General features: G+C 35.8%; 1 protein-coding gene across 2 annotated transcripts in view; it reads left to right on the forward strand.

Annotated features, from left to right (window-relative positions):
• The first annotated feature begins 10,549 nt into the window (after window positions 1-10,549).
• Window positions 10,550-12,043, forward strand: part of LOC137238325 (uncharacterized) — a 68,062-nt gene continuing 66,568 nt past the window's right edge. For both annotated transcript variants that reach the window (XM_067763175.1, XM_067763172.1), the window contains exon 1: window positions 10,550-11,129. Coding sequence is in view for 1 of the 2 variants with exons in the window: in XM_067763172.1 (XP_067619273.1) it covers window positions 11,045-11,129 (85 nt within the window). In the remaining variant the exon portion in view is untranslated. The remainder of the gene's footprint in view (window positions 11,130-12,043) is intronic.

The following is a 12,043-nucleotide window of genomic DNA, read 5'->3' on the forward strand; positions in this document are numbered from 1 at the left end:
ATTATTTTGCACCTTCTGGTATCGTTAGAATCGCTGAATAGTCGAATAAATATCTCAAATATTCAGTATAGCAATATCTCCTTTATTTCCAACTCTACTGTAGTAGTAGTTCTTCACAATTACGATACTAGCGTACTTCACTAAAAGTGTTTTAAAATCAAACTGATTGATAATTCCTGCGCTGCTTTTATACTCTCTGTTGCCTCGTTCGCATATCTCTCCAATGGTCTAAATTTTTCACGAACAACCTTCTAGAACTGCTTATTTACATTTGTCTTCTGATTATATACGTGTGTATGTGTGAGTAATAACTTCTGCTCTTAGGTAACGACTACATGTGTACATGTGTAATAATCTCTTCGCTGTTAGCTTCGCTGTTTGCATGTAGTCTGGTTGCATGCTTTGATGTCTACAAGCACATAAGAGTGGTTGCTTGCTTTGCTGTTGTGCATTTATTTACTAACAGCACAGTGACGCATCGGAATTGCCAACATTCGCCGCAGTATCAAGGCGAATCCAATACAAGTCAATGGCTTGCCATCAACTGTTTGTTCTTTTCTGGGACTGCGGAATGTCAGTACAATGAAACAATGTTAATTTTATTTTGATGTGAAATCAAGGCGAATTTAGATGTTTGTTATTCCAACAGCTGATTGCTTCAAGATTATTTTCCATACAACGCCTTGTACAACAATATGTCAGTTAATCGAAATCAATGAAATGTTTCTTTTGACTTGACATTCTTCTGCACGGCGAATTGGAAGAATTAAAAAAAAAAAATCAAATATGAGAAAATATTTGCCTTTTTATGCTGTACTTCAGTTATATATTTGTACTGCGGTGTTAACCTCACCTACAAGTTAGCGGCCGAGGTTCTGGCGACCCAGAGTTCCCTACGGAAAGGTTCAAGCTGTTTGATGCCCCTCTTATTTGGTGGGGATGTGTTCGTTTACAAACCCTTTGATGTCCATGTTGAGGTCATATTTAGCGGTCTACTGTTGTTGTTTTAACGATAAAAATGCTCCTCGAAGGTTTTATATATATAATTCATATTTGTAAAAAATTCACATGGAGCAGGTGAGGTTGCCAATTGGGTTGGATAAATTATACAGCTTTTTATTATGCTTAACATCCCCTTAAATCCCTTACCGTTGTCCTGGGTTCAGTTGTCGCACAAGCTATCGTTCTTTTGGGGGTTGCAGTGTATGATGGGAAACATAGCCGGATCTCGACATTCCACCATCAGGGATGAAGTGAGGCGAAGATGAACAGATGGATTTGCGAATAACACGCTCCCTTGCCTGTCATTAGTCGGGACAGTCAGGGCAACGTAAGAACATTCCGTTTAATTCTACAGTGCAGAAAATCGGTAAGTATAGGGGCGAAACGATTTAGACAAATTTTGACTCATTTGGTAATTTTAATTTCTTATTACGTTTCGGCAAATGGATATAATCACAATAGAAGCCGAATCAAAATAGAAGCTGAAACTCAAAGCGGAATGAAACAGAAACCGGAGTCGAAATAGAAATCGGAACCAAAATCAAAACCGTAACTGGAATTGGAGCCGAAGTCAAACCAGAAAGAGATCGCGGTCTGACCGCCAAACGAAAATTGTAGTCTCTAGCCGAACGATATCTATCAAATAAAGCGTCAGTTGGCGTTATAAACTTGTAGTTTGAGTCTAAATATGAAACTTTTTTACTACATATGTATATGACCAAACCAAATTTGGTTTCAAAGATAGATGATACCGGTCTTCCTGAAAATGAGTGCACAAATCTGGGTGACAAAAACTGACAGGCGACGGATTCTGGTAGCTTGCTTTGTCTAAATACCAGAGGTGTATACAAATTTATATTTTTAGATTTTTGAAACTTTTTTGGTTTTGTTTCAAAACAATTTTAAAATGAAATAAATTTTAAATTGAAACTGGATACAATTTAAAAATACAGTGGCAAATTGAGAGGTTTCTCAGTACATCAGCACAATAAAGTTTTAAAAATTGCTTATACCTATGAATGGTTTCAAATTTACGGTTAAATTTCTAAACCTAAGATTAAATCGAAATTCCCATAGCAGCCGAAACCAAAATGTAGGTTTGGTTGAACTGGTCGGCCAATAAAGACCTCATATAGACTGAATGTGTCCATAGTGTTACCAGAATTTGTTTGACGACTAAAGGGAAGAACCCCAATCAGATGCCAGGACATATGTTATAGAATAAATTTGTCCTCTTGGCAAATACTAGCAGTTTTCTAGGACCCAGCTTAATAGCTGCTTCGAAATCTGGCAACTCTGCCGCTGGAGCTTTGACCTGGCGAGCGCAGGACATGAATACAGAGTGTGCTCAACCGTTTCTTCCTGCAGCTCACACTTCCTACACTTGCTGTTGCTGACGAGGCCTAACTTATATACATGTGGCACCAGAAGGCAGTGTCCAGTCAGTATGCACATCGTGAGCATTAAGTCTTCTCTCTTCAGCGATATGAGCCACATTGTTAGACTAATATCGTAGGTTTTGCATATGATCTTAGAAATTTTGCAGCCCTGCGCTTTTTTCCACGCCTTTCCTACTTGGTGGATCATATGCAAATTTTAATTTCTCCCAAACGGTTTGGGACGTCTATTGTCGTTTCAGCGAGTGCTGCACTCTCCGTTGCCAACTCATCGGTCTTTTCGTTACCTTCTATCCCTTTGTGAACGGGAACTCAGTATAGATGTGTGTGGTCCGGCCTGAGCGAAGTTTTTTCAATGATTCTTTGCATTCCATAACACTTCGTGCTGAAGTGCTGTGTGAGATGTTTGCCTTAATCGCCTCCTACAATAAATATATATATTGAAGCAACTGCAGCTTAAGCACGCTTCCTCAAAAATTGCTGCTGCTTTATTCACGGCTATAATTTCCGCCTGAAAGACACTGCAGTAATCTGGCAGCCTCTAGGAAGGATCTACTTATTTCTGTATCGACACAGTAAACAGCAGACCCTACTTTTTCCATTAATTTGGAACCATCCGTATACACATGTATAGTATTTTCTGCCATTTCTGCACGCTGGACCTAGCTCTCCGGCTCAATTGTGGCCTGAAGATTGCTTTCGAAGCACAGGCACGGGATCATATACTTCGTTTGCCCGATATTAGACCAAAATGAAAGTAAATCAAAATTAAAGTCATGTGCGATACCGGATCCGAATTTCGGTGACAAACAAATTTCCTTTTTCATCCTTCAATGCCTTAATTAAGCGCTAATTGCCTGATTTTTCCGCATTTATTATTGGCCAAAGTCTTATCTGACAACCAATATCTCGTGATGTAGCTCATTTGACACGCTCAGCTTTGTATTCAAGGTATATTTACAATAAATATTTCGGTCTTATAACTTAAATTCGTATATATTTTTCTCTAGTATCTACATACATATGTCTTTAATATTTTAATTACATGAACATTAGTTGTCCTTACGTGTCAACCTAATTTTGGTTAGTCGGTCTTTTATGATTTGAAATCGAACATTTGGGACTTGCGGTGAAAAGAATGGTAGCTAACACACAACAACAACGTACAAACAACACGTAAATATGTCTCGCAGGTGTCATTAGAATTAAAATAACAAAGGTCAGGGTGAAAAAAACTATAGTTTTGACGAGTTGTTTGGGGTATAATGAGCAGAGCCTAAGAAATTTTACACCACTCTTCCGCGACCTATAGGAATATGAGTTGCTTACGAGTCCTGGCTAAGCTACATACTTATATGCTTGTGTGAGTAAGGGGTCATTGTCATTACAATGTCGCGTCGTTAAGCATTAAGAACGAATCATCAAATTATTTACTTACTAAATGTATTGGCTTCCTGCGCTGAGACATAGTGGAATAGTTTGAAGGAATGTGACTTAAAAAGCAAATAAAACCCATTTGTCTGTTTGGAAAAAAACATTCAAAAACATCCCTTCTATGTTGGTTGATTACCAGAGATTTGGGATTCTGCTGGGAGCTAAGATGCTACCCGCCGCTTCATCCGAACTGAACGTGGCTACCAATAAGAAATTTGGAATTCCGTTGTCTACTTCCCTCTTCTCGATAGGTATGCCACGAATCAGGTAATCATGCGCTGCACTGAAACAATTTCAAACACTGGGGATATTTTTAGGGTTTACTTAAGTTCATTTATTTATAGCAATTTAAGTGTCAACTGAGCTGTGCCCAGTTGAAGTTCATTAAATGCGTTCTAATATATTAGACAGTGTCACCTGACTTACCTGTATGGAGGACGATGAAGTGGAATCACCTTGTCACTTCATGTTAAGAAATATCAAAGCTCGATGGCTGCCGAATGTAACATTGCTACGCATTAGATCGTTTAATTCTCCAAGTAAGCTGTCTTAGTTGTGCAGCGGACATCAAACGAAACCGAAGCCGTAACTACTGCTATCCTAAAACAAAAACGGACAACACCTGTCCTCTGCAAGCAAGTTTGTAAGCCTGTTTAAAGAAAAATAGTTGAGAACGTGTCAGAAAGGACAGCATTATGAATTGTCTAGTGCTTGGTAGGCCTGAACGAAGTTCTAAAGCAGGTCTTCACTGTGGTGCCAATAGATAGGGCTACAAATAACAAAATAATTCCTGTTTTCTGTTCTTAGTAAAAATTCGAATTCATATTTTTTTAATTTGTAATTCACAAAGCTTCTCATGTTTTTGAATACAAATGCTTCAAAATATTCCACTGTGCTACAGTAAGCCATTAAAAGTAGGGATTTGAGTATGTGTACAAAGTCATTAGCTTTCCATTTTAAAATAAGTCCATTTACTAGTTTACTTTCCATATAGAGTCTATATGTTTGTTGCAGAGTTCTTTTTTTTTATTCTATTTTTTATTTCAGCTTTGTTTTATTGTTATTGCACTATTGAAGCGAGCATTTGAAATGGGAATAAATACGTCCTAAGGTGGATTTGGTGTGTTGCATTACGCTTTTGGGGTTGTTTATTTTTTGTTTCTTTTATTGCTTTAAAACATTTTATTTTGGGTTGCAACTGACGTTATTATCTCAGTTGCAGAATAGGAAATGACTTCATGAATTGAGCTACAATGTAATAAAAACCGTTGGGGGTGGTAAAACCTTTCTTTTATGAGCCTTAATAGCAGATGACGCAGTTTGGAGTTGACCACTTCTTTCTTTAAACGGTGATAAAATTAACTATATAACCTAAATAAAAAGAGCAGTCCGGCTGCAATAATATCGGTGGGCATAATTGATGGATTAATGGCTGGTTTGTGTGGCTACGCCTTCGATTAGCGCTAATGTGGTTTGTTAGGCCAAAGCTTTTGATTTAATTGATCCCATCCCACTAGTTTCGACCCGTCGAGTATAAATTCAATGTGATAAAGACCTTTGGGGTGGTAAAATGTTCCTTAATAGCAGTTGAAACGGGTTGGAGTCGAGGATCTTTTTCCTTTAATGAAAATAAAATGAATAATATTACCCAAATATCACCTTTGTCGAAAAATCGCCTTATAGGTCCAAGCCTTATAGATCCTAGCCCAGCATTGTCTTGCAGGCATAGAAATCCCCGCAAGCCAGGTTAACCCTTCGCGTTAGAAAACCAATTAGGTAACTTCCTTTGATAGAAATACTGAGCTTTTTACCATTCAGGGCCGCTTTCTCAGCGAGCAGTTAACGATAAATTACACTAAGCCCTGCGTTGCCCTGCTGATTCCGCTGGGAACAGAACAGTAATTGAAATAACAAAAAAAAAACCGACTACAGTGGCGTCAATTCGAGTAGAATAATTTAGATTTTTTAGTGAGTGAGACGACACTACCCAGAAGGTTTGGGGAACTTAGAATACATCCACGGTAAGGCACCAATCGTAAAAGGCACCTAAAGTGCAAACCACTTACCCGGATTATGCGCTTATTGAAACCTGCTTAGAAATATCTAGAAAACCTAGGATCTTATCACTTGTTTCTTATGACCAACGCGTAAAAAGTTTTAAGGACTATGATTTAAGGGCATGTATCTGCAATGTTAAGAGTCTTGTAGGGAATGGTATAGTAACCCGGCTAGTTGATGTCTGCGTGACAGGCGAGAGTAAATAAGATGACTGTATTGGGACTGAGAAGGGGAGCTCAATTGGTAAGAGCGCTGCTGGCTTTGTGTTGAAAAAGAGGCTTCGCCTTCAAGTACTATCGTTCAATGTAAGATTTTTCAACATAACATTTATTTGACTATTCCCTGGTTGTTGAACACGAAACCAAATATGAGGAGCTTCAAATGCTACCTTTCAGGTAATGCCCAAAAATTCTTCAAAAAAAAAAAAAAAAAAAAAAAATTCTTGGTAAGAGTGATGCTTTCAAGCCCGGGCAGGTTCCTGCAGAAATGTTTATGGTGACCTGGTAACCAACGTATCAAATGTGTTTATTTTATTGATGGTGCACTACTCCTCATTGTTAGATAGCGAGAGAGATGACGAGCACAAAATAGACGATAATGAAAACCACGCCAATTACTGCAGAATGAGCTTGTTCAATATCGGCTATAATGTTCTATTTGTCCTGGGGTCGACCCTAGGCAGTGGTTTGGCAAACACCTCTTCTCAGCGAAAGTTCATCTGCGTGCAGATGCCATTCGGAGCCGGCGTAAAACATATATGCCACGTCCTTCCATTTTGTAGGAAAGATTATAAAGTTTTTATTTGATACGATAAGCATATGTGAGTCCAATTAGCTCTAAGACGGAAATGCGTGTCAAGCTTTTTTCCAACTTTTTTTAATATTTTCTTTTTCTCGCATGACTGATTTACTATTTTAACAAACAGTGCCAATTCTTTAATGACTGCTAATATCCTGTTTGAATTTGATAGGTACTTAAGCTAAGGGTTAAGGGTTGTTCTAATATATATCGCACAGGATAATTGGTAAGGCGTCTCGCAGTCTACTCGCATTAAGTGAAATTAAACTTATTAATTTTAGAAGTAGAAGAACGGAGCTCATGCTTCGGAAGTTTACCTAAGAGAAGTCGAAGTGTTCTCAACACATCAAATCAACGACGTATGTATGTTCATATGTACATATGTAACCCTCTCGGCCTTTAATTTTTACAGGTTTCTATTAAAGATACATATCTGGTTTTTGTATAGATCGAAATATGTACGCACAATCAATTCAATTTGTATGTATATAATTATATGTAAACAAATACAAATGTTTCTATGCGTATTAGGGTGGCCCTTGTTTTCCAAAGTGTTCCAATTCTCGATCTCATCCCCCAGAAATATTAAAATAACCTAAAAATATAAAAAAAATCAAAATTTTAAACCAATAAAAAAGATTTAGAGGTTTCGCAAGGAGCTTGAAATAGTGCAAAGACCGAATTTTACGTTTCGTACCCTAACTCAGTTAGTGTGGGCGGAATTGTCGCTCACTTGTTATCAGAGGCTAAAGATTTTGCTTTCAAACGCATTTAAAATTACTAAAATTGGTGCCAAGATTACAATTGCTCTAAAAATTTTCAACTCTTTACTATGAATTTTTAGAAATTTTTCGAGTACGCATTTGTAGCTCATTCAATATGACTTTAACGACGCCAAGTTTCAAAACGTTATTAATTTTGGAATTTGTTTTTGTTACGGGTGTTGGTTATTTTCTTCTATACAATGAATAAAGAAAAAATGTTTTCATTTAATTATATTTTAATCTATAGCTCTGTGATAAATGAACCGATTTCTTAGATTGTAGAAACTAAATTTGACAAGGGATGACGGAAAATCGTTCCAATATACATCAAGAACAAATGTATTTGGTTGGAAAAATGGCTTTGAAAAGGTGTAAACGTTTCTGGGATAAAGGAATTCATATTCCTTGAAATGTTTGAAATTCGTCCCTTTTCAGGACTTCAAGTTGCATGCGAAACCTCTAAATCTTTATAGATTGGCATACGACTTTGTATACATTCGTTTTTGCGCTATTCGCATATTTCTAGGCCGTAAGATCGAAAATTCAAGCACTTTTTTCCTCCATACAACGAAACGCCACCCTAATGTTTATATACAAAATTAAATCATATGCCAAACCACCAGTTATGAGCTCCCAGCGTTCAGCTCCGCGTATGGCGACTACGTTGCTATCAAATTTTGACCTCAACACTCAACAGGAATAAAAACAGCAACAGCACACAATGTTATTGTCGTTACCGCCATCTACATACATATGGCGTTGTCGTCGTCATCATCGCTGCGGCGAACGTCGTAGCAAACGCATGCTGACGCCATCCGCAATGGGCGCTTTTATGTTAGTTTTGAACGGGAAAAACAATTGGTGTGACGCTAAAGCACAGTGGTTTTAGATGGACTGGCAACGGAAAACAAGTTTTTAAGAATTTAACTTAATTAATTAAAAATTTATTTCATAGTTTGGGAAAAATTTAAACAACGTGACATCAGGACGGACAAGGGGACAGCTGTTTCGATTATACCTTGTAAATCTTTTCAAAGCCTTTTTTCCCGGGAGTGGGATTTGAACCCGCACTCCTACGATGGTTGAAGTGTTACAAACGCATTCAGCCACGTCATGCCTTAGTTTTTGTAAACCTTATGTCACGTTGTTTAAATTTTTCCCAAACTATTAAATAAATTATAAATTAAAAATTGCTTCAAATAAATGTTTTCATACATTTAAAGCAACAAGGTTAATTAATTTAATTTAATTAACATCGGTTACTCAATTTGTATTTTTTTTTTAATAGGGAAACACCGAAAGAAAGAAACAAAAGAAAAAATAATTGAATAAGAATTATTACTAACCGGTGGGAATACAGCCCAGCAAACACTGAAGTTTGATTCATAAGGATTAGAGGAAGATTAGAAAACTACCCCAATTCTTGATCTACTAATATCTCTAATATTAGAGGACGAATCGGGAAACACGGCAGAAACGCAGCGTTCTCAAACAAAACGGGACCTATTTATCAAGTCGAGAAAAATTATAGTTATGAAATCGAACAACAATGTATTTCTCTAATGGAGTTCTAAAATGAATTGAATTTGAAATAGTGCTTTAAAAATTTTATCGAGTCGAGATTACTAGTTATCTAGAACTTTTTTCTCTAACTTTAAAGACCGTTAATGTGAGACACGGGAAAAATTGTATGCGAATATTAAGTGGACTTGGAATATATCGCCGCTTTTCTTCAGATAAGAGAGACTAACACGAAGTTTCTCTTCCAATTTGTACTGTCTCGAATTCAATTTTTTCCTACCAATTGGCGGACCTACAAGTTTTTAATGGATTCCGAATGGCATCTGCTAAGGCAGATGAATTTTCTGAGAAGCTTTTCAAGACAGAAATACTCGAAGGCTTTTCTAACCCAGTGCCGTGGGTGATGCTGTTTTAGAAAAATCTTCTAAAATAACTTGCTTAATTAAGATATCTAACTCTTAAATTACAACTAGGCATAAAGATAGCTTCTTTTTTAACGCTATGTTCTTAGACAAACCAGGACCCAGTAAATATTTATTTAATAAATATTTAATGAGTTATCCCTTCATAGTTACCTCTCCGTTCCCTATGCTTCCTAGTATACAGAACTAGATTAGACCGCGTTAGTGGTCTATAAGAGAGTTATCGTTGCTTGTAAGTCAAATTTTCGCATTTTAAATGTATTCGTAGCCACGTCCAAAACTGAAAATTGGTCTTAATTTATATCATATCGTTATATGGCCGTATATCATCGGTTTATCAGTATTCGTTTATGATTTTTCTGATATCGAAAAAGTTATAGCCCGATTTTTTTCACATAAACATCCATACCAATTTATTCTGCGTTCAAGATATATTTTAAAATATCACAATATCTTGTCTGTCATTCGCAAAACGCAATTTTTCAGAGATCTTTTATATAACGCCCTATTTCAGAATTTGTGAGAAAAAGCAGAACTCGGTTGAAAAACATCCTATCCTATAGTTTGTTTCAAAAACGCTTGAATTTTATATATTTTGCCATTAACTGGGGCGTTTATCAAAAACGTTCTGAGATAGGGCGTTTTAAATCGAATTCTAAGCTAGGACGTCGGTTTCGAAGTATATTCGGAATAGGCTGTTTTTGAAAAATATTAGGTAAGGCGTCTTGAAACTGGTAGAAGAGATAAGATGATATAGTACATCCAATTTCACATTAAAATTTCTGCAAAAGTTGTTGTGTTAACGAGCAGACGGACATGCCTCACTGGAAATCCTTTTTCACACTGATAATTTTATATACTTTTACTATCATTAATCTCCCCTTATGCGATTGAAGTTATAAGTACAAGTACAGCTTGGTATAAAAAATGTTGATTTTTTCCGCACAAAACCACTGTGCGTCTACAACAACAACGAATGAATGAAATACCAACAAAAGTGTACACGGCAGAGGGTATGTCTGGAAGCGGCGAAATAGTGCCAAGTCGTAAAAGAGAAAATGGACAAATTACCAAAGTAAAATAAAACCGAATAAAGTTTTTGTGTTTATCAAACAGAAAATTTATTAGAATTTTCAGTTATTAACGAGTTGTCACAAAGTCAAAACGTGCGTTTAGCTGAACTCCGAGCGCGCGTCATTTTTACTTGAGAAAAGGGCACTAAACTACGAATAGTCAATTGTTTATCAATAACTACAATTATAAGTAAATAAAAAAACAACAAGCCAAAATGCGCAGTCAAGCCGTTTGTTTTTGTGTGGCACTTTTATTAATTATTTGCATTCTTTAATTGTTGCAAATGAAGAAAAAGTTGTCGACGCACATAAATCCATTTGAATTCCCCCGCCCTCCGTAAAATACTCCACATTAAGGGCAATTAAAAAAAAAAGTAGTTCGAATAAAATTATTCACTAAAGTATTTTAAAAAATGTAATTATTAAAATAAAGTAACGTAAATTAGTGCGTAGTTTATTAATCCCACCCTTGAAATTGTTGTGTGCTCATTTGAATTGATTTGAAACCATTCAAACCGCCCTTCACTGGATATTCGATTCATTACTAAAATTGGCTGTACCCATTTAAGGCTGAGATGACGGGAGCGAAGGATAATGAGAGCAGTGAGGATTTGCATGTACAAACTAAAGAAGCTCAGCAACAATTGGCTAAAATTGAATGTAAGTACCTACCTGTGTAAATAATTTTTGAGCTCTCATGTAATCTTAAAAATTGGTTAAATTTTATAAGTGATATTAAAAAACTTTGAATTTTCAAATGACTATTGCTTAATTCTCAATCTAATAAAATCAGCCACTTCGACAGAAAACTCTCTATTTTTTTGTAAAAATTTTTGTTTTGATACAAGTCAGAATTTGCCATTAACTGGACAATCAGAAACCGAACAGTAAAATTCCAGTTACCGGACACATATGATCTAAAATAAAAATAATCGTTTTGTAACGTTTTACAACACTTTATAACGTTTTTTTTTATTTTTATTTAATATTTAAACCAAATAAATAAATACAACAACATAAAGTAAACCTTTGCACATTCTTCATTAATTTTATTGATCTTGCATAGGTACTTACTATTTAAACATTAAAAAAAACAAAAACAAGCGAAAACATTCTTTCATTTTCAGTTAAAATATACTTAGAAAAAAACAAGTAAGAAAGTGTAAGTTCGGGTGACCGAACATTACATACCCAGCTGTACACTTGAAATGCTGTTGTTGTTTGTTTTGTGTGCTCAATAGTGTTACAAGGCGGCGCAATAATACATATGGGATATTCCATCCCATTTCGACCAATTTTGAACCCGACCCCTTTAGAATTGGCTGAAAGTTTTTCTTTTTTTTCAAGCTTACGAAAGACGTTTTTCAGAATTTTTTCAAATTTTTTCATCCAACTCAAAAAAAGTTATGAATATTTAAAAAAACATCGTTTTTGTTTTCAAAATGCTATAACTTTTTCAAAAATTGACCGTTTGGGATCTTTTTTTTTTTTAAATTTGTTTTTAAATGTACTTTTCGGAAAAAATATAAAAAAATTTTTAAAGTTCTTTTTTGTAATTTTTCAGTTTTTAGAGA

This window comes from Eurosta solidaginis, chromosome 1 (genome assembly GCF_040869045.1).
Source record: "Eurosta solidaginis isolate ZX-2024a chromosome 1, ASM4086904v1, whole genome shotgun sequence".
Classification (NCBI taxonomy): Eukaryota; Metazoa; Arthropoda; class Insecta; order Diptera; family Tephritidae; genus Eurosta; species Eurosta solidaginis.